The sequence below is a fragment of the Vidua chalybeata genome, chromosome Z (assembly GCF_026979565.1).
Source record: "Vidua chalybeata isolate OUT-0048 chromosome Z, bVidCha1 merged haplotype, whole genome shotgun sequence".
NCBI lineage: Eukaryota > Metazoa > Chordata > Aves > Passeriformes > Viduidae > Vidua > Vidua chalybeata.
Genome location: NC_071570.1, coordinates 34,369,619 through 34,392,970, shown reverse-complemented (window position 1 = coordinate 34,392,970; position 23,352 = coordinate 34,369,619). Strand labels below are relative to the sequence as shown.

Below are 23,352 nucleotides of genomic sequence, written 5' to 3'. Positions count from 1 at the left end.
TTTCTCCTACTCAACAGCTTCTTGTCACACATCTTTAAGCCATATTTGCTTTGTATGCTGGCTGCATGCTTGTAGACATCCTGCAGTCATCCAGTGCTCAATCCATGTGCTTCTCTCCCTTCCATTCATTGACCTTCCAGTTTATGCCCAATTTCTTAATGTTAGTCCTGAAGAGCAAGTCTCCACCCCTTTCTAACTTTCTGCCTTTCAAGTTCATCTGTCCTTGATATGTCATCTCCCCTTCAGTAATGATGCACCTTAAATTTCTGACTTAAGCAATGCTAGAACATTAATTTCCCCCCGTTTTTGTTCCTGTGAAGATCAACAAAGATTATTAGAACATTTTGATTTTTGCTCCAAGATTAACATCACAGTTTTGAACTACCACTAATACAGAAAAAAAAAAAAGTTAGAAAATGGGCAAATAAGACTTACCTAAAAAGAACTTTAAATTAATTTTAAAGGCCAGTAATCCTCCTCCAGCTTCATAGAGATGATTTATTTTGTACCATTCACTTCTCTAAAAATCTGTCTTTTTCAGTATGAACTATGTAGCAGCTAAAAAAAGCACTTATCTCAAGATCAGATAATGTGGATATACTTCCTTTCTCATCTAGAAAATATGCCATCTGGTCAAATATCTTAGGATAGTTTGATGTTGTCTCTCACTGGGAAATCAGTGGGTGATTTAGCTCATTTTCTACTTACTTTTGAGTTTAATTACTTTTTTCTGCCATCTTGTATTCTTGAGAAAAGTCCCTCTTTTCCTAAATAAAGGTGGGTGCAACCAGAGTGTATATATAAGGAAACTATAATTTCTCACAGAACGGTTGGACAGAGATTATGTAGCGGTTATATTTATTTCCTCGAGTTTATAATGTTTTCTTTGAAGGAGGAAATACATCCACCGACTCGCCACCCCAACCCACACACACACACAGCTCCCCCTATATTCTCACGGCAAGATACTGCCTCAATATGTGGTTGGTATCAGTACATATAAAGATGTATAAAGACGTAAATGACAGCAGGTTGATCCAGCTGAAAATACTTCTATTTCAGAAAACTGTTTCCAGCAGCGAAGCAGGGTCATTTTCCCCCAAAGCCAGCGAAACACGTAGCCGGGGGTGACGTGTGGCCAGGGGCAGACCTCTTCCGCTGGTGTAGCCGAATAGGACAGTGGGTCCCGGTTTCCCGCTCCGGTCCCGGTTCCCCGCCCGGGTCGCGGCCCCCTCGCTCGGGGCCGCCGCGCATGCCCCGGGCCCGCCTGCGCAGGGCGCTGCCGCCACCTGGCGGCTGCCTTAGGCGCTGCAGCGCGGGGTCCGCGGGATGGGCGCGGGACAGCGCCAGCAGGAATTCCGCTCCCTGAGGAACTGTGTGAGAGGGGTGATGCTGACTGGCCCCATAACCCGAGAGAGCTTCGCTAATCCTATATGCCTGTCGTCCTGCTTGTGGTGGTTTTATGTATAGATATGGTGAGACAAGTATTTGTTATTTTTACCTTTTTTTTGTGTTTTTTTGGTTTGGTTTGGTTTGGTTTTTTTTTTTGTTGTTGTGTTTTTTTGTTTGGTTTTTTTTTTGTTTGTTTGTTTTTTGTTTTTTTTTTTGTTTTTTTTTAAGACTTGTGGTCCCTTGTGGGCACAGCAGTGTGGAAGACAATACTACGCAACGGGAGTTTGTTCTGAAATCAGTCCAAGTTTTGAGATCCTACGAAGCTTTTCTCCAGCTGTTCAAAGTAAGGCAACATGTGCAAAACAGATTCAATTAAAAACAAACAAACAAACAAACATATCAAACAAAATCAAGAGATATTGCATTGGGGACTGTTAATTTTGATTTCTTAAAGAAAAAAAGCTATGTGCCAAAAGCAAAGTCCTGGGATTGGTATGTAAAGACTGACAAATTGCAATCCAGTGCTGATGTAAATATGGTCTTGAATTCAGAGGCATTGCACCAGTGCAGGCTTAAAACCTGTGTATGCTCCTGTTGAGTCCTCATTCTGGCAAAGCCTCCTGATCTGAAGTGTCACCTGTGTGAGACCTAAATAGGCACCTCTGGATTTAGCTGAGGAGTATATTGAGACTGCAGATGCATTTAATGTCCACTTCTTATTTTTATTTTAGAGTGTTCCTCTGTAATAGATGTTGTGGTGGTTTGTGATGAGTCAAACAGCATTTATCCCTGGGATGCAGTGCGGGCATTTTTGAAAAAATTTGTACAAGGCTTAGACATAGGCCTTAACAAGACCCAGGTAAGTCAAAGACTTTTTTTATTTGAGAAAGACCAAATCTTTATATTTGAGAAAGACCAAAAAAAAAAACCCAAACAAAACCTAAACCAACCAATTTTAAAGAAAACCAAGCGTGATTTTGTACAGTACCTCAATCAAAGCCACAGATTATCCTACTTAGTTATCCTACTCAGTGCTGGGAATTTTATCCCATGACTATCCTATTCCAAAAGGGATTAGTAATTTGATCCAAAATATAAATTAACTGAAATAGAAATCTATGTTGTATCTAGGGGAGTCAGATCTCTTTCACCCATTAGTTGTAAAAGTAGTTGAAAATAGTCTTTGGGGATGTGATAAAAGTAGAACAGACTTTTAATTGACTTTTCATACAACTCTTATTTTCCAACTGTTGCATCTTTAAAACAGGAACTTTTCCTGCTGCTTTACTCACTGATCTTTGAGTGGGTTTTTTTTTGTTTTGGTTTGGTTTTGTTTTTGTTTTTTTGTTTTTTTTTTTTTTATTTGATGATGGTGAGGAAAATTTTATTGCCTTTTGTGTTTTAAACATCTTCTGTCTTTACAGTTGTCCATTTTCCCTAAACAGTTCTGAGAACAAAGACTGGGGCACTGGAAATCTCTCTCCCAAAGGCTGCCTTCTTCCTTGGGCTACTTTGGAAGTGAGGTGCTTAAAAGCTAGGCTTCCTGCTCAGTTCCTTCTGAACTTCACCTTCAGCATCTTCTCTTTTTTCCCTTTAAATGCATTAAATGCACATCTTATCTTACATCTTTAGCTTCCCCTATATTAAAAACAAGTAGGGTTTGCAGTGCTGTAAACTAACCTTTATGACTTCCATAGAAGAGATCAGACTGAGGTGCTGCCAGCTTGTAGAACTATTGCTATTTTTTCTTTTTTCCTACAGCTCCTTGTACTATTGCTATCCATCAGCCCTTCCAGAAGTAATCAAGCAAACATTTAATGTCTACTATTTCAGATCTTTTGCAGTAACATACTGTAGCCCATAACAAATGATACAAAGTGCAAGAGCATTTTAGCTTTCTTTGCTTTTCAAATGTGTTAATATTATTTGGTTTTATAGGTGTAGAAAGGGAACTGTGCATTTGCAGACCTTTTACACCAACCTGATGCATAAGTAAGCACCACTGAAATTGAAAAGCTAATTGAAAAGCATCATAATCTAACACCATTTTTTTTATTGCATAGGTGGGTTTAATTCAGTATGCTAATGATCCTCGAGTAGTTTTCAACTTGAATACATACCAAACCAAGGATGAGGTTGTTAAAGCAATGGAGAAAACGTTTCAGAAGGGAGGAGATCTCACTAATACTTTCAAAGCCATTGACAATGCAAGGTGAGATGCATTGATGATTTACTGTGCAACTGTTGTAACTTACCTTACATGGCAATGAGAACATCTTGAATTTCATTCCTACTGGAAGACCATGTGCCCAGGGCCTCTGGAGTAGGTTCCCAGCTCTAGGCAGAATCCATCAGGTACATTTACAGTGTCCAATGCAGACTGGTACAGGAATATGTAAACTAGAATTGCTGAAAAGCATATTGTTAACCATTGGGTTGAACTCTGCTCGAAAGGAATTCTAGCACCCAACAGAATTGCTTGTTATGTCACAGATCTCTAAACATGACAGTGCATCAGAGTAGACAAGGTTTTAGGAAAGATACAAAACCACTGAAAAAAGTAAAGTTTATCCAGGTATTCAGTGGGCCCAGTAACATTTGTGTTTGCAGATCAGGCTTTGGTTGATTGCAGAGAAAATAAAACCTCTTGTCTGTTGTCAGTTTGTCATTGCAGCACCATTAGTGTGAAAAAATAGAGAAAGTTTAAACCAGTGTTTTATGAGTCTGAACTCATATACAAACCAGGTCCATTTCTCAACAAGAAGATGCTGTTTTGAAGTTTAATCAAGTACAGAACTCTAGGCCAAAATACATGCTGAATCAAATTAACTTGAGAATTTGGTTTAGGAACAGACTCAGCTTTCAATGGAATCAATATTTGCAGTAGTATTGAGAATCCTATTACTAATTCTGTTCCATTTTTGTCTGAGCTTGGTGATGCCAATTCCTGTTGGCATTCCAAATTGCTTCTTATGCACTACAGAAAAAACTTTTTCTAATTCTGAGTGATGGACATATCCATTACAGTATATGTGCTGGATTCCGTCCATTATGGATTGATGTGTGACTAACGCAATGTTTTATAACAGACAGTACGCCTTCTCAGCTGAGTCGGGAGGACGCCCGACAGCCACAAAAGTCATGGTTGTTGTGACAGACGGTGAATCACATGATGGCTCCAACTTGAAAACAGTGATAGGTAAATGCAATGAAGACAATATAACAAGATTTGGCATTGCTGTAAGTAATACTGAAATTATACATTACTGCATGTTTGAAAGGTTGTTTTGTCATGTATGTATAGAAGCACATGTTCTATACAAAAGTGGTATGTAACACACACATTGTTACACTGTTGAGGCTGAAGCAAAGTCACATTAATCCTCTGAAATGTTGGAAATTCTGGTCTTTTCACTGGCTTAAAAAGCAAGACTAGAATTGCCTGAGCAACTTCAGTGATTTGCTCCCTTGCCAGGCCTTATGTACTTTTCCTGTATGAATGGTTCCTTGCATAGGAATGAACTCTAATTAGAAATTCAGAAATATGAAAAAAGGTAACTTTTTTAAAACTATGTAGAATATTTGCAAAAATAATACAGAAGGAAATTAAGTAGCACCATGATCTCTCTCCTTATTTTGCTCTTTGTTTCTCTACACAAGGTTTTGGGATACTTAATAAGGCATGAACTTGATACTAAAAACCTAATTAAAGAAATCAAGGGAATTGCTAGTCACCCAACAGAAAAGTATTTCTTCAATGTGTCATCTGAAGCTGCACTACTGGAAGAAGCAGGAACACTTGGAGAACGCATTTTTAGTATAGAAGGTAAAATACTCAACATCTTTGAAAAATTAGATGAGATTCTCCCAGCTGGCAAGCATAGGATTTTATTTAACTTCGGTTTGGTGCAGTATTGTGAAAATGAGGGGTAGCTGGAACTGCAGGCTGCTCCCTGCTCACCAGGAGGGCTCTGGTTTTCACAGGTGTTCCCCCAGCTACTCTACCCCTAATTAGCCTGAGCTTTAAGTTAATTTATGCAGTTTAGGGAAAACATTCCGCAGCTAATGAAAATTTCTATCATGTCATGGGCTTCAGGCATGGGGCTTTTCCATATGCAACCAAATGTATTTTTTACCATCAGAAGAATAAAGGTATCTTTACGCTTGTGAGCTTCACCTGTGTGAATCCTAAGCCATTTTTAAATCAAAAAAATAAAACCAAAAAAACCCAAAACAAACGAAAACAACAACAAAACTAAAAAACCAAGCCAACAAAAACCCACAACCCAAACAAAACAAACCAGAAGACTGGGTTACTCATTACAGAACTGAAAATGCAATTTGTGTGGTGGCCTCCTCCAGGCCCCCTCCCTAGTACCACCCACACTCCTGTGTACTGCTCAGAGGAAGGTGTTGCAGAGGTGAGATACTTTGGCTGTCCCAAAAGCCAGCTTTTAAATTTAAGTTCAAGTCACACCTTGCCTTGGAGATGTGTAATCTGCTCTCAACTCTCTAAGAAGCTTATGTCTGCCACTTTCCTGTGCTCAGGAAGAAATCTTTCCTTCTCTTTCACCTTCACTTATTCTTTGCTAGGCCCATGCTGCTACTCAAAGCAAGAGAATAGGTCTTTTTACTGAGTACTCCCAATGAAATCCTATCCATCTAGCTTAGGAAATGGATGTCACAGTACAATTACAACAGGTTTCTTTAAGTCCTATATGAAAATAAAAATTCCTATTCTGTTTGGAAGCTGTGAATATACAGTCATTAAAGCTGTTAATTTCAGGGTGTTAATGCTTCCTAGGAAACAAAAAATGAGACCAGCCACAATGGCAAGAGTGTGCAAACTGATTCAAACCATCCTGACCATCACCTTCTGCCCTTTTTTTGGAAGAGACTTATAGCATGGTTCTTAGCTCCATCTTATCAATTTGCCATTAAATCCTCCAAATTTTCTACTGTTTACCAGCTCTGATTTCCATTGCTTCTAAATGCTGTAGCCAAATTGGTGGATATACACAGCCCCTATATAGCTAAACTCAGACGCAGCAAGACTGAATTTTGTGTGGTTACATAGAGATAACCATATATGCATACTGTTTTACCAGGTACTGACCAAGGTGATACCTTCCAAATGGAAATGTCACAGGTGGGCTTCAGTGCATATTACTCACAAAAAAAGGTATGTGAGTTTAATTATTTAATGGTACAAATAGATGTACATATGTACAGATGAGCGTAAGAAAAGAGAAATAAAAACACAATGTCCAATTTTAAGAACTTTATACAAGCAGGAGAATATCAAATTATTGTTTCTTTTTTTTTTACTTGGATATATGTTAATAAGTATAGTCGTATTATAGTTTGTTTCATGTACTAATTTTGAGATGTGTTAGTACAATAATTTCAGTGATTTCTGAGTTTACGTAGCAGGAAAAATTTCATTCCTCCTTGTTTGTGACTAGATATATTGTAAAGCTGGTAGTCAGCCACCAAAATATAAATAAATCAAATCTTGTCTCTTTTTAGAGAAAATAATTTCTCTATAAATTATAAAATTAATTATATTTGTTTAAAGTTTTTTCACCTAAAAATTAGAACCAAAAAATCAGATATATTTTAGTGCTAATCAATTTTAAGGTTATCAAATAAGTCCTTTGTATTTGCACAAATTGAAGTCTTAAATTATTAAGCTATTGATGCTAAGAAATGGCAAAAAAATGAGAAACGTATGGGCAATTTTCAGGAAAATTACACATTATAAAAAAATTCAATTTTATTGCAGTTTTCTGTAACAGTGTGTCAGTTTACTGAAGAATTTTAATAACTCGAATAAACTAAACTATGTTTGTTTTCTGTGTACAAGTATAAGATTAAGTGTTTCTGTATGAACTATTCTGTATAATGAGCCATGCTAATTTGGATTTTAGATTTAACTCTTCTCTCAAGAACGTCTCCTTATTTAAAGAATTAAACTATTATCTATTCACATCAGCTTTTCTGTGCTGTCTTTGGCACTTTTGTTGTCGAGAAAAGGGGCTTTAGCTTTTTTGTACAGCTGCATTTATGCACCCATAATCCTCCGTCTTCTGAGGATTATGGGTGCATAAAAGCATGGACTTAGCAAGCCCAACCCCAGTGTGGACAGACATAGGAAATTATCACAGTGTTTAAATAAACCCATTTTATCAAGAGTTGCAGTGCCACGGGAACCAAAGCAGTCACTTATCCTCTTGCAGTAGAAAGGTGATAATCTTAATGGGACAGTAATCTTAATATAAATCTTAATATAAAGATAATCTTAATGGGACATAGCTGTACCTAAGGAGCAGCTGTGCGTAGCTCCAGTCAGCTGCCTGCAGGCTTTAGTCTGCATCACTGACTTAAACACAGTATGTAGGAAACTATGCATAGTACCTTCAGCTATGCTCACACTTTTTCTATATCAGGTAGTTCTAAAATGTAGACTTTTATTTTTTTAAAGGATGTTCTATTGCTGGGTGCAGTTGGGGCCTATGATTGGAGTGGAACAGTAGTTCAGGAGTCTTCAGACAGAGCCACCACCTTTCCAAGCCATGTATTTGAGAAGATTCTACAAGACAGAAATCATAGCTCATATCTAGGTAAGGGGCTGAAATACAAACCTGGAAATGTATGAAACCTTGATTAAGATATTAAAGAAGTTGGAAAGTTCTCCCCTAGCCAGATTTGTATTAAGAAATACTTTGAGAATGTGAAAAAAAATTTTGGTCAAAAAAGATTATTTTTTACTTGTCAACAGTTCATTGAATAAAAACTTGAATTTTTAAAATTCAAATCCTACTAAAAAAACTAAAATCACTCTTTGTCACTGCTGTGATTTAACCCCAGCTAGCAGCTAAGCAGCCACTCAAGTCAATCCTCTTAAGAGGAATGAGAATGGGGGAGTCAGAAGGGTTAAAGTGAGTGAACTTCTGGGTTGAGATTCAGACAGAGAAAGTGAAAGTCAAGCATGCAAGCAAAGCAAATCAAGGGATTTATTCACCACTTTCCATGGGCACACAGGTGTGTTCAGCCATCCCCAGGACAGCAGGACTCCAACACACACAACTGTGACTTGGAAAGACAAATGCCATCACTCTGAACATGCCCTCCTTCCTCCTCCAGCTTTATATGCTGAGCATTCCACCCTATGGAATGGGACACCCCTGTGCTCATTCGTGGGCAGCTGCCCTGGCTGTGTCCCCTCCCAACTCCTTGTGACCCCTCCCAGCCTCCTCGCAGGTGGGACACAGAGCAGAAAAGGCCTTGACGCTGTGTGAGCACTGCTCAGTAGTAACTAAAACATCCCTGTGTTATCAACACTGTTTCCAGCATAAATCCAAATCACATCTTCACACTAGTTGCTGTGAAGAAAATTAACTGTATTCCATCCAAAACCAACACAGTCACAGAAAAATAATAAATCATGTGATTTGAAAAGACTGCTTAGTGAATCATACTGATCATTATGAGTTGCTTCTGTTACAATATTTGAGTGTTCTTACCCAGTTTGATGTGGATGAGAAGCTGATTGACTTTCTATTGTTTCATATGTGCTTGCTGTTCTCTTAGCCTTTTCCAGTTCAGTTTATAGATTTTGAATATTGCTACCACTTAATAGAGATTTTACTTATAATCTCCATATGTATTTTTGACATGCTTTTGTGACCCAGTAAAGCCAGTCTATATTCTCAGTTCATTGAACTGTTTTCTGTAAACCTTCAACATGCCTGCTCTGCTGTTCCATCCCTGAATAATGCGACTATATTAAGCATCTATAACTTTTTCATTCTTAAAGGTATTTAATAATGTGTTCTCCTTGCAACTAACATACTCTTTTTTCCCCCCTAAGGCTCAGCATTACTTGCATCCAACAAAAGGAATAAATCTAAATCCAAGCAAATGAGCAGTAGCTCTTTTGTGTGTATGACCTCTTCAGACTTTCTCTTACTTCATTTTCTTAATAATTTTTAAAAACTCAGGTAATTTCCTTTCTCTTCAAGGCAGTTTCAGTGTATTTACTTTAATCTTTCTGGAGCAGCCAATGTTGTTGCCTTGTCTGTCCCTTTATTTCCCTTCCACTTTCTGTCCTCCAGTAGGAGATCTCCACACCAGCTCTCTCTCACCAGTATGGGAGAGAGTAAGTTAAAGGGCTGATAGAATACAGCCTACTCAATTGGCCCCCATTCTGCACGGCACCCACTCACTTCAAGTAATCGTATTCTGCATTGATTAGGAAGGTGTGTACTTGTAGAATAAAATCTCGTTTTGTTGCTCACTGAACTTCCAGTCACAGAAGTTGTTTGCACCCTGTGTCTGAGCAAAAAATCTGAATTAGACTGGTGTGATGTAAACATCAAGGCATAATCCTTTTAGATTGTGCTCCTCATATTGTTCTGCAGCTTGCTAAAGATCTGCATATTCTGTCCTATCACTGGCATTTTGTTATTAACGATAGACTTTATAAAGGATGACTTTGTTTTCTTTACTTAAAATAAATTTGCTAGAACTAAACCACAGAAATCTAAAGTATGTACTAATGCTAGATTTATACTGCTAATACATGGTTTTTTTACATTTTTACAGGTATTAGGTGACATTTTTTGAAAACAAATAAATGCTAGAATAATGGTAATGAGGATTAAAATGTTCAAAGAAGTTCAATCAGCCCTTCAGCTGACAAGCTGTTAATGTATCCTCTTCTATTCAGACAAACCACTGGTCTGTGGTTTAGTGAGCTGTGGGAAAATGCACTGCAAACTTTGCAGAAGCTAGGTGTTCCTCCCTAGTTTGAAGACTGGTTCAAATATTCATCTCATATTTCTCTTTATTTCTTCTTTCCAAGGATACTCTTTGCACGTTTTTTTCTGTCTCCTTCATAAGCGTGATATTTTTCTGGTATACATTGTACTAAACAGGTTAAGCTATTGTGTTATTCTGTAAAACTGCTTCAACTTGATCTGTGTGTCATTGTTCTCTCCAGAAGAATATTGCAAATCTTACGCATATGTGACACCATAACTTCCCATCTGGAATCATCACTGTTCAATTAACATATCAGATTGACTCATCCTCTGTGCCTTTATGGGTAACCAACTGATAAATTGTAATTAAAGATCTCTCACATACGTTAAATGTTGACTTCTATACCCAGGTTATTCTGTTGCTGTTCTCTCAACTATGAGCTCTGTCTATTTTGTTGCTGGCGCACCAAGATCCAACTACACTGGCAGAGTGGTGGTTTATAATGTTGACAGTGATGGTAATGTTGCAATTGTGCAATCACAGAGAGGCGAGCAGGCAAGTATATTTTGTTCATGAATACAGACTTTCAAGAATCATTTTTTATTGACCCAGCAGTAAATTGCAATTTGTTTTGAAAATTCCTCTTTGTCTCAAAGCATTTAGAATCCACTTGAACTTTTCTCTGCCTCTAGACTATTTCAATGATGTTAGCTGTAACTCTTAAACAGTACTTTAGGAAGTCATCCAATTAGTGGCAAAAGATAATATACAAATCTAAGTAATGAATCCTTCTGTCAACTATACAAATCAGGAGGCATTCAGTAAACTCTGCTCTGCCTGAGAAGTTATGAAGTAGATGACATCAGAAGACAGATATGGAAGCTCAATCTCTTTTTCTCTGCTGAGAAAAGAGGAATGAATTTAGTTGGTTTTGGTATCATCTGTAAGACAAATCTGAGAGTGGATCAGAGGCTGAGTAGTTTCATGCGCAGTTACAAAAAATATATACCTCCCATATCTTAATTTCTGTTGGCATTTGTATTGCTGAGTGGTAAAGCCATAGCAACTACAGGACAGAAATAGTGTAAGGATATGATTCTTCCAACAATGGAGCATGCTACAAAGTAATTTAATTCATCAACATTCAGTAGCATTGGAATATTACTTGATGTAAGTTTTCTGAATCAGGTGCTAAAACGTGATTTACAAAAACCATGTACAACCTATTTACTTCTGATTTCAGCTTGGCTCCTACTTTGGCAGTGTGGTGTGTTCAGTGGATGTTGACAGGGATTCTGTGACAGATGTGCTGCTTGTGGGTGCACCAATGTTCATGAATGACCTGAAGAAGGAAGAAGGGAGAGTATACATGTTTTCCATCACAAAGGTAAAAATGGCTCAAGCCCTAAATGCTGCTTAGGGCTAATTTCTTTCAAATCAGATTGGCCACATGCATACTAAATTGGCTTCTCCAGATCCTCAAAGTCACTATTTAGTGAATCTTTTCAAAATGTTAGAAATATTTCAAGTGCCTTTTTTTTTTTTTTTTTTTTTTTATAAGAAACAGAGCACATGCTTATCCTGGGATGTGGCATAAGGGCAGGGATGAATGGTGCCAAGCCTTCCTGGTTAGAGGGATGTGTGTGGAGGCCTTTCCAATGTTGCCTCACGTGTTCTGCTTTTCAGTAGCAGCTGCAAACTTGCCCCAGAACTGCTTGTGCATGTAATCTAGGAATTTGGCAGATGGAACAGACCAAAATGGAGCCAATGAGCAAGGCAGTAGCTAAGCAGTGTTAGTGGTCAGGGACCTGGTGCTCTCAGTGTCTCCCTGGTCCTGGTGTCAGGCAATGTGCTTCATGCTAATATAGCATGGGTTGGCCGTATCTCTGAAAAACTTAGCTCAAGGCTTTTGTTAAGTAATTTACCATTTGTTGGTGGTGAATGTATTCAATGCCTGACAGTATTCCCAAAGCAGTTCTAAGAAATGCTCTTCTACCAGCTTTCTGCATTATTTCATAGACTCTAACACTGGATGGTTACCATAACTCTTGTCCCCTCTATTCAGTAAACCTTAGTTATTGTCTGATACTTGACTGACAGTGCTTTTTATTCAGACCTGTAGTAGGTGTTTTCAGAATATATGTATTAACTATACTGAGCCCTCTGGCATTTTTGAACAGTCTTTCATTCACTGGATGTCTGCAAAGTAAATTAATATCTGACATCCATCAGAGAAAACAGAAAATGGTCTCTTTACTAGGTAAATTGCAATTAAATAAATAGAGAGGAAGGACCATGCTCCTTAGCAGGACCTCAAGCAGAGTATCCTGATGCAACAGGAAACTACCCTAAAACAATTTCAACGTCGATGGAGGAGCTGAAAGTTGGCAGCTGACATTGGTCTTTTTGCCTGTGGTATCAGACATGAAATACGAAAGAAAAGAAAAATGAAAGGATTTTTTAAAATTTGCTTTTGAAAACCAAATAAATTGGAAGACTATCTTACAATTTTTAGTTGTTGTCAAATGTTGGGTTTAAATTTTAAATAAGAAAGAATAATGAAAGGTACTTTTAATGTTTTTTAAAAATAATCTGGATTTGTGCAAGTTGTCCCTATTGCGCAAGTAATACTTTCCTAGTCATTTTTAATAAATAACTTGGCTGTTATTTCTAAAATTTTAAGCACAGTATGGTAACTGAGTTAAAGGTGAGATTGCTATTTGCCAGAGATGCATTTAATCTAGTGTAAATGGGATTATTTAACTATGAAGATCTCCGATCTTTCTTTCTTCATTGGCATTGGAGAGGTCAGGAGTTTACCATTTGGACACATGTTTTTTGCATTAGTTTAGTAAGGAAATTCCATTTCTGTTTCAAAGACTTATGTCCAGTTACATAATTTCCATTCCCTCTGCATAAAAACCAGTAATCCAAAACTGGAAACTGTATTTTTCAATGTATTGTGAAACTTCAGAACAGTCAGATGAGGACAGAGAGAGCATTTAAGCTTCATACATATGGTTATATTTGCTGTTAGTAGTTTGCATAGCATGCTTTGATTTTGCTGTGTAATTCTTGCCAAGACTTTGAGACATAATGCAAACTGAATGGGCAACACAATGGGGAAGGAATTCAATGTTGAGCTATCTGAGGGGAATGTACTGGAAAACAGAAACAAAAAACAATGCACATAGATACTTCTCCTAGGTCTAATCTGGTGCAATGATAGCTGTGTTTCTGCTTTTTCTTATTTTTCAATTTTTAAAGAGAATCTTGGATCAACAAGAACTCTTGGAAGGTCCACAGGGGTCAGAAAATGCACGCTTTGGATCAGCAATTGCAGCACTTGCAGACATTGATTTGGATGGTTCTAATGATGTTGTAATAGGTGCACCACTGGAAAACCAAAACTCTGGAGCAATTTATATTTATAATGGATTTCAAAAGACTATACGTACCAAATATTCTCAGGTAAATAACTGTTGCTCTAGGTTTACAGCAACAGTTGCTGTTGCTGTTTACTCAGGTAAATAAATGCTGTACTCGATGCCTTTAAATTTGCTAGAGGAAAACAGAAGGTTTTCTATGCTTTAATTGGCTATTGTTTCAACCTCTTAAAGGAATACTGTCATTCTCATGGTTTATTTCACACTTTGTGCCTCTCCTCCTTTCAGCTGTCAACATATCCAGGCTGATGTTGTGGTGTTTATAAATGAACCATATAGAGGTTCATTTGCATGAGCATGCAAGAGGCTCATTCTTAGCCATTTCTGATGCCTGAGTGTGAAGTCAACTACTATCCTAGAACTGACACCCATTATTTTCAGGTTTTTAGTGTTGATGTACAGCAATGAAGATCAGATAAATCCCAACTCTGCAAATTACAAATACATAGTATTAAAGGGGAAGTTTTTCACTGGTCTTCATATATATGATAATGGTAATCTTATTATCACTTTCTATGCAGATTTTCTGGTTGCAACAAGTATTTGTTAGAACTCTTATTAAGCTTCATATTCTTTGAGCTGCTCAATGTGAGATGGAAAAAGTTTCCAGCTGTATCTGGCATACAGCAGTCAGTTAGTTGATCTGCTCCCAAGACGGAAAAATCTAGTCCTTTGTCTGCTCCAACAAAAGAGAAAGAAGTGTTATAAAAGCATCTGAAAAAATACCCACAAATGCATTTTGTTTAAACAATACATTGCATATACAGGGAGTATCAGTGAAAATCTATTAATCAGGCTACTATCTACAGACTTAAGCATGCTTTGGCAAACTCAGTAACCAAACTCTCTTTCCCAGAAAATCTTAGGATCAGATTCTGCTTTTGGACAAAAGCTCCAATACTTTGGAAGATCAGTAGATGGCCATAGAGACTTAGATGACGATGGCATTACTGACGTATCAGTTGGTGCTGATGGAAATGTGGTTGTGCTGTGGTAAGTATACTCTTTCTTAGAAAGGAAGCAGTTCCTGCTTCAGGTGCAGCAGTTGAACATGCAGTTAATTAAACAGGAAAAATAAGCAAATTAAAAAGCTCTTTTGTTCAACATGTTCACTGCTACTGAATGTTGATGAATTAAATTACTCTGTAGCACACTTACTGCCTCATCACTGCTATCAAAACTAGCTAAAAAAAAGAGCATTAGACTAAATCTCTTTTAGGCATTTATCATTAAACCACTGAAGCCAAGGCAGCACACAGGGCAGAGCCAGGACATGTGGGAGGAAACCAGGTGGCAGAGCCTGGGAGGGATCTGACCAGGAATGAGAGGGCCAGGAGACATCTGCCTGCTACTGCTGTGCAGACACATGGTCCAGAGGGAAGGGACAGCAGCAGGGAATGGGGCTTGATGTAGGGTGTTTGTAACAGCAGGTTGTGCACCTCAGTAGCCACAGTATAATTTTGATAGCTGAGCCTGAGACAGTTGAAACTACATCTCGCACAACCTGCGTGACCTTTACTGGCTGATAGCTGGAATGGGGGGAGTGTTGTCCTGCAGGGTAAGGACAGAGAGCAGTAATAGAGAGTTGACAACTAGTTCTGGCAAGAAACACATTTTTAATGGCACATTGCCTTTCCACAGAAGTTGGAGTACTTTCACAAAATATAAAAAGGTTTCACAGAACCCAAATCATCTGCCTGCCTAAGTAGGCTGTGATTTCCACTCTTTGCTTGAGGAACTAGATTCAAATGCTGTTTCCTTTCCTATCTGTTGCCTGTCTTCATGCCTGAGGCTCCCCATTGTAAGAAAAACATCAGTGAATTGCTACTTCTTTCATAATGAAACAAGATAATTAAAAATGAATGGTCAGTTTGGACTTTTGACTGCTGCTGCTGCTGCTGGGAATTTCATTAAAGAAAATTATGCTCCTTGAAGTACCAGCATTTATTTAGATTTGATTAATGAAGATGCTCATTCTTCTTTCACTCTGACATTTGGGCTGATTAATGCATTTCATTTTGATTAAAGTGTTTGTTTTTACATGTAGGGTTCCTTTGAAACTCTTCTTCAAAATCTTGATTAATTACATCAAAGTTCTTTTTCAGAAAAATTACATTATTAAATAAAATGAAGAATTAGCCATTCTCACCTTCCCAGAAGACCTCTAAAAGAGCAGAAGGTTACTTATTTGGAAAATAGGCCAAGAGCTTCATTCTCTGATACCTTGAGGGATTGATTAGAGCATAGAATGAAGCCATCAATCAAGCCATTAATGTGACATGAAAATATGTATCATTATTACTGTAAGCAATGATATCAACAAATTCATGTATACCTAAGGAAAAATAATTTTACCAGTGCCATTAAAAGAAGTTTACATTGGGAACCAAAAAAAAAATCAATACTAACATTTACAGAGAGTGTTAGACAACAGCTTCTGTGTTACCTAGTGTTCTTCAAAAACCCATGTAACTTTTAAAATATATTTGTCAGGTCAAGAGGCATTGCAAATGTGTCCATAACTGCTTCATTTAAACCTGAGAAAATCAGTTTGCTGAACAAGAATACGGATATAACTGTCAAAATATGTTTTCAGGCTTCATTTAGACCTGCTCAGAAAAATAATCAAGTGGGTAAGAGTATTTCAATGATTTGTCTTATATTATTTTCATCAAAAGTCCATTATTTAAATGAGCAATGGAAAGTCTAATTGTGTATTAGATTGAATGTCAAGAATCACAAAATCAGTTTAAAACTTAAGTCCTTGAGAAAGTGTTTTTAAGACCTAATTCATCACTGGCTCCATACTCTTTGAAAAGTGGGGAATTAACAGTATAGAGAACAGCTGTGTCCTTGTTGTTCAACAATCCCCAAAAATGTAATTCATGAGAAGCTAGGTTCATCCAACCTTTTGTTTCCAACAGCAGACTGCATACTTTTCAGAAAAAGAAATTTAAATATTCTCCAGAGGGTCAGAGCAGTGTTCAGTGGGAGAAAGCTCTTCTTTTCAGAGCACAGTGAATATTTCCATGACCAGCAGTGGGCTCCCATGAAGTTTTTAAGTTCAGTCTCAGAGACAACACCACTTGGACTGCTTCAGCGCTACATAAAGTGCTTTTAGGAACTCATGATTTTAAGCTATAAAATAACAATGAACTTTCACAACATAATAGTCATAAAACAAAGAGGAGGTGGCAGAAATTATTATGTGATTGAAGAGAAGATGCAGATTCTTTAAAGTCACCTCTGATATTGTTCAGTGATATTGTTGCAAGGCCTCTTTATCTAGAGCAACCCTGGCCCTGCTGACTGGCTTCTTGCTTGAGCTGCAGGCTCAGACATCTGCAGTGGAGGCTGGAGTGATTGCCATTTAATTGCCATTTAGTGACTGCCCCTTGCAGATCAGGACCTAAACCTGTTTGACTGCTTTGGAAAACACAAGAGAAAGTATTTTCATTTTGAAACTGCCCTGTGTTTAGCTATGAAAAACATGAAATACTTAGTGTGGTTTGGAAAGCCTGGTCCCTGTAATATTGAGCATAGTAATGAGATCACGGGCAACCATGCTCAGTCAAAAGTGTACTAATGTACTGTTATTCTTCTTGTAGCTATAAAGTACAATGCAACATTGGATGCAGATCTCCAGTCCTCCAGAGTGACTTCTAGAGGATTTTTCAAAGAAAATAATGAAAGGTACATGCAGAGGGATCTTGTGGTGCATCATGAAGAGAATTGTATTCATGATGTCTTCAGTGTACAAGTAAGTGCAATTGCAAGTACTCTTGCATAACAAAAGATCAGAGGAAGGCATGGATTAATTTTTTGTCTGTAATGTGAATTTCATGCATAGTGTACTGAATTATTTATATTTCACAAATACCCCCATCTGAAAAATATGTAATAAGATTATGATTTCATAGAAACTAATAACTGTCATGTTCAGTACAGATTCTTAGGATAGGAAAGAGGGTTCTTAATTGTGTTATTCAGCTTTGGTGTAATATAGAGCACATGGTCTATAGTTTAAATAGATTTTAATTTCCCTCTGAGTAGACTCTTCTGTAAGAATTAAAACATACATGCCAATGTTTTCTTCAAACTAACATTCAGGCAGATTTTGGATACATTCTAACCCCCAGTACACACCAAGGAATTGAATAAAAATAAGCAGGTATCCATGTTTCTCCAGAACCAAAGCCTGAACACTGCCCTGAGACTTGCCTTAAGCTCTGTTGCATGATGCTAGGTCAGGTAGAGGACTTCGCTCCCTGCTCTGGTTTGCAGTGACCTATTGATCACATTTAGTGCCATGAGGAGCAGTGAGCGACAGGGCTAGAACGTGATTCATCCAGGACTGAGAAAAAGAGGAAACATGGCATTTATTTTATTTTAGTGTCACTCAGGCCCAGATGCTCTTTGTGATGATAAGGCAGAGTGGAATAGGAATTTGACTTCTGCAGCTAGATGAGAATGAAAGCTACCTGGTGATGGCTTTGAGAACCAGCTCCTACAGCTGCAGACAATCTGCATGTTCCTTAGCCCTAGTAGTTACTTTGATGTGCACAGTTTCCAGGAATCCTAGAAAAATCAGTTTTATCATGGAAATCACACTGAAAACTGTTAATCTAGAGGAACCCACTTTCGTCAATCTCACAAAATTATTTTCTTTAAGAAATGAAGCTTTGAACTGTTGCTTCTCCTTGTTTAGAGCAAGTATTATTTTACTGCACATTCTCAATTCACAGTAGAAATTATCAGTTTTACTCTGATTTCTGTGCTGGCAGCCATCATCCGAACCATGTGTGTTTTACAGGAGCCTTCGGATGCAGTGAATTCACTTAGTTTGCGCATTGACATTGGCCTTGCAAATCCTGGCTCCAGCCCTGTCCTGGACATATCTTCTCCAGCATCTGTGGCCTACAGTGTAAGTATGCAGATTTACTATTCATGGCCATACACATCCATAATGTGTGGCCCCCACAAACACCAAAAAGGTATATGCCAGTGAAAACCGGTGCTCTGTGTAGGTCACATGGAGGGGTGTCCCCTGGTTCCTTTCATATCTTTGCCTGTATTACGTGAGCTTGCTCACACACACACACACACAAACACACACACACAAAATCAGCCACCATAGCACATAACAAGCATGTCAGTTCAGCCATGTCACCATTGATGTGAACTTCTAGTTGATGGCAAAGATGAATTCTTTCAGTTTACTCTACAGTAAAAAAGTACATAAAAGAGAGATGGAACTCATTTGACTACTTCACTTTTGCTGTCACTGAAGAATAACCTGTCTGTACTGTTCCTGGATCAGTTGACATGTAGCAACACATTATTCAGTTCACTTGTTCACTTGTCAATATTTTTCATGTCCTAGGAAGATTTTCTTATCTGCAAGCCAAGAATGTGCTTCAGCTTGAAGGTGTTTGCACTCTAGTGTCTTCAGATAATGTTAAAGGTTGAGCCCTGACATTTAGGAAATGTTTTTGTTTTTACTAGATTCCTTTTATTAAAGACTGCGGTGAAGATGAACTTTGTATCTGTGATCTTGTTCTGAATGTTCAGCAGAAGGCAGATGACAGGTAAGAGCTGAATCAGTGGAACTGTTAAGGTCCAGTGTTTACAACAGTTGGTTTGTCTGCAGGCTTTGGATTAATTTCTAGAGAATGCCTTTCCACTTTAACATCTACTCAGAAACAGCACAGATTAAAAAAAGCAATGGCATTTTAACCTAAAATTAATCAAGGAAAAAGAGGTAGGATAGGAACACAAACACAGAAGTAGGACTCTTGTCAGCTTAGACCAACCCAAGTTTTGGTACCTTAGAGATGAGAACACAATGATTATTTAACAAATTGTGTCCGACTGGCTGCTGTTGGGAAAGGGAGCACAATGGGAGAGCAGCAGCAGCTGCAGCAGCTGTCTTCATCCCCTCTACAGGGAGCAGTGAGGATCCTGCAGTAGCTGTGCCAGTGGGGAGTTGTGGTCAGCTATTTGGACAGCACATATTCTAAGTCCACATCAGATGTATATGCACATATGTACATCACAGAGATAAGGCTGCCCATGTGTGCTGCCTGCTCTGTCCATCTTCCCACCAGGAGAGAGCCCTTGAAAATTCAGCAAAGTCACTTTGACAACACATAATCAAAGTCCTGAGCTTTTGGAATACAATAATTCTATCTGGTTTTAGGAAAGACCATCACAGAATTTCTTGTGCCAAGGGGTTTAGAAAGCAGAGCGTTTAAGTTTGTACAATGTAGGAAATTTCTTGCTGTGCTTGTTATTTGTTGTTGGCTTCGGGCAACACATTTTCCTGATCCACAGCTGTTCTAGTACCACTATTTACAACAATGGACTTTATTTTCCAACAGCAAACAACAGTTTATTGTCAGCAGCAAAAACAGAAGACTAACATTCAATGTGAAATTGAGAAATAAAAAGGAAAATGCATATAATACCAGAATCCAGGCTACATTTTCAGACAACTTGTTTTTTGCTTCATCTTCTTTACCGGTACGTGATACCCAACTTCACTGTTTCTGTTATTGCTCCTGATTTTTGAGGTTCTCAGAGAAATTTTCTTTTTTCCTTTCTAGCAGTGCCTATTTCAGAAAAGAATGTGTGTACAGAACTGTCTCTCATAATTTGTTTTCTTGGATACCAGAATTATTCCCCCAGCAGATCAGTTTACTTAGGTCAAGGAGAGGTATTTCCAACTCAGCATAAAAGCTGGCAACTTTTTTGAGTTTGACCTCACCTCAGGCATCTTTTTCTCACTTTAGGCCTTGGCACCCACATCTACTTCTTAACTCCCAGCAGCATGCCTGAACCAGTTGATGTGCCACAGGGAATTTGTATTTGATAAATCAGACATGCAGCATTGATGATGAGTCCTTATAGCACAGCCTTTGGATCTAGAAATAGTGTTACTGCCAAGGCCATGTGTTCCAGCTAGACCGTTAATCAGATTGACATGATGGCTAATACCAAAAGCTCTTCTTCCAACAAATTTTACCTTAGAGAAAGCAAAAGAGAGGAATTATGCATACTGTTTTGGGGAATGCAGCATACCTATAATTTAAATTTTTGCTCCCAATTCAAGACAGATGAAATGCAGATTTCAGTGCTTGACTTATATGGCCAGGCTCCTACTGTAGAGGTGCGTGATAATCCTGGGGGTGAAATCCAGAGCAATCCCTGTACTGAAGGGAGAGGAAGGATAGCATTCATTCCTGCCCAAGAGCAGCATTATTCTGAACAATGAATTGGCAAAAGTACTGCACACAGCGCTGAGGGTGCCCCTTTACCTCCCCATCCTGTTGTGCAGCAAGATTGTTCATTTCACTCCTGCCAAAAGACCACACTGGAGCTAGAATTTTCTTTTGCTTTTGAAGCCCTTAGAAGCACTTCAGCCTTCAAGTGAAGTTTGGACCAAAAATGTGCCTTCTTCAAGGCGGGAAGAAAAACATAAACTGAGTATCTATGGGTCTTTTTGGAGGCTTTGTTTTGAGGGATTTTTTTGTAGCACAATTAGTGAATGTTAAATGTGTACTAGGAATCTTTTTTACAAAAGACAGTACTTTTTAATAAATTCTTCTCCAAGGGTTAATAACTGGCTCTGGTCTGTGAATTTGTCTTTGAATAAAGGATGATGACAAGCCAATATTTTGGAAAGTAGTAAACAAAGTATTATGTATGGCAGATTTTCCTGCCGAAAGTTTGATTTGTTCCAGCTCTAAGATTGTGTAAATATGTCCGCAAAAGTTCTGTAAAAATTTTGTAAAAAAGGATTTATAGAAGTTAGTGGTGGAGCTGACCTGTACTCTCTGGCCTGTATTCCTTCTTCCAAGCTCAGCACAAAGTTCTAGAAAGATGATTGCAGCCCACAAGAAAATGAGTGGGAATGGTCCTTGTCCCACATTCCTTGTGACTTCCACCTGGCCCTGCCTATGCCCCACCCACCCATCTGCTGCATCTCTACGATTTACTGCCATAGCACCTATTTTCACTCCTCCTTAGTATAATACATATGCTGTTGAAGGTACACACCTCTCTGCCTTATCAAAACCTGAAATAAGATGGTGTTCTTGTCTGTTTTCTCTGCAGAGTGATGGGACTGAAGTCTCGTGTCAAACAGGAACAGCACAAAGTACAGTCATTTGCCAAATAAGCTATCCTGTTTTCAGAACAGGACAACAGGTACAGCTGGCATGTTTAAATAACCTTGAATGACACCCAAAACCTTCTCTGCTGCTGTTTTTCCCTAGCTCTTCCATTTATTGCTGATAAGAGTTTCTTAGATTTTACAACAGAGGCATTAAAATAAGCAAACTAGGGCTTAAAATTCGTGACTCCCTGTCAGATTGAAGGACAAAGGGCTCTCAAAAGCTTATTTGACACAACCCACAGCTTCCAAATGCTGCTGCACTTATGTACCTTTTGGAGAGTGAAAGTTGGGGGCAGAGAAACATAGAGCATCATGTGCGGGCTCCTAAGAACTGTGCACAATTCCCATTAAATCCCTTCTGCAGTGTGAGCCTGGAGTAACTCCCTCACCTGCTCCATGAATCTCATCTCCAAGAAAGCAGTATTGTTTTGGGAGGAGATGGGAGGCCCACACAGCCCTAAGATGAATAGTATATATTTTTTTTCCATATTTACCATAAACCTCATGATTTCATGGAATCACAGTTTCATGGAATCTCTTATTCCTCGAGGGCAGAGCAGAAACAGGTTCTAGTCTCTAATATAATCAGCTAGACCAACAAGAAACTTGCTTGAAAGAACAGAAACATGATTGCCTGCAGTGTGACATGTAGAATAATAATATAAAAATTCATACATAGAAAGTTAAGCTTGTTCTGAATGTTAATGGAATTGATCAAAGTGGACCTGTTGGAACAAATGGAAGAAAAGAGTGAATACAAAGCTTGTGTTAATGCTACAGTTTAAAATGAAGGAATTGTGAACACCTTTTGTTGCAGCTTACAGCTAGTTGTACACAATTTTAAAATGCAAATAACTCATGTTTATGTAAGAATGCCAAATTGTAGGAGAATGTAAGAACAAATCAATTCTGAATATTAAGAAATTATCAAAATATTACACTGAAATCTGTAGAGAATTCAGATACAGAGGGCAGTTCTAGATTGTTACATACATTAATAATGTCTTTCAGGATGTTGTACCAACTCATTTACTATGTGTTCCTTGTCTCTTCCTTAGGTATCCTTTGATATTAGCTTTGATTTTAACCTTAAAAATCTTCAGAATGTGGCAGTTCTAAGTTTTCATACATGGAGGTAAAGTATCATAATGATATGAAAGCAAGTTAGGTATTAAAAGCTTATTTGTATAAAACAACATTATTACACCTGACTCAAATGTGTTTTGATGAACAGTGAAAGTAAGGAACAGCAAGACTCAGACAACCAGGTCGCCTTATCAATTCCTTTGCGATATGATGCAGAAATTCACTTCACAAGGTATGCTGATTTATGTAAACAGACAGTCATTTTGCCAAGGTACTTGAAGTAAAAAAGTCTTGAAAGGTCACGAAAATATAGTGAAGCTTTCCTTTTGTTTTGGAAGTCATAAGAAATTCCCTCTTCAGCAGCAGTAGCAGATTTTTTGTCTGTCCTTCCAACCAAACTTATATGTAAAAAATAAGGAAAGTTGTGGACTCAAGATTACATCCCAACACTTGTTACAGATGCTCCTGTGAACAGAAATGATATAA

The 23,352-nt window shown here is 38.1% G+C and overlaps 1 protein-coding gene across 1 annotated transcript in view; it reads left to right on the top strand.

Moving 5' to 3' along the window:
- ITGA2 (integrin subunit alpha 2) overlaps positions 1-23,352 on the top strand; it is a 67,307-nt gene that overhangs the window by 29,752 nt on the left and 14,203 nt on the right. Inside the window, exons 5-23 of the mRNA XM_053931839.1 lie at positions 1,621-1,735; positions 2,124-2,251; positions 3,456-3,604; positions 4,482-4,632; positions 5,053-5,218; positions 6,501-6,574; positions 7,877-8,015; positions 10,568-10,713; positions 11,402-11,545; positions 13,426-13,629; positions 14,461-14,597; positions 16,098-16,237; positions 17,213-17,364; positions 18,418-18,528; positions 19,110-19,192; positions 19,985-20,126; positions 21,720-21,812; positions 22,839-22,915; positions 23,015-23,098. Coding sequence (XP_053787814.1) covers positions 1,621-1,735; positions 2,124-2,251; positions 3,456-3,604; positions 4,482-4,632; positions 5,053-5,218; positions 6,501-6,574; positions 7,877-8,015; positions 10,568-10,713; positions 11,402-11,545; positions 13,426-13,629; positions 14,461-14,597; positions 16,098-16,237; positions 17,213-17,364; positions 18,418-18,528; positions 19,110-19,192; positions 19,985-20,126; positions 21,720-21,812; positions 22,839-22,915; positions 23,015-23,098 — 2,435 coding nt within the window. The remainder of the gene's footprint in view (positions 1-1,620; positions 1,736-2,123; positions 2,252-3,455; positions 3,605-4,481; positions 4,633-5,052; positions 5,219-6,500; positions 6,575-7,876; positions 8,016-10,567; positions 10,714-11,401; positions 11,546-13,425; positions 13,630-14,460; positions 14,598-16,097; positions 16,238-17,212; positions 17,365-18,417; positions 18,529-19,109; positions 19,193-19,984; positions 20,127-21,719; positions 21,813-22,838; positions 22,916-23,014; positions 23,099-23,352) is intronic.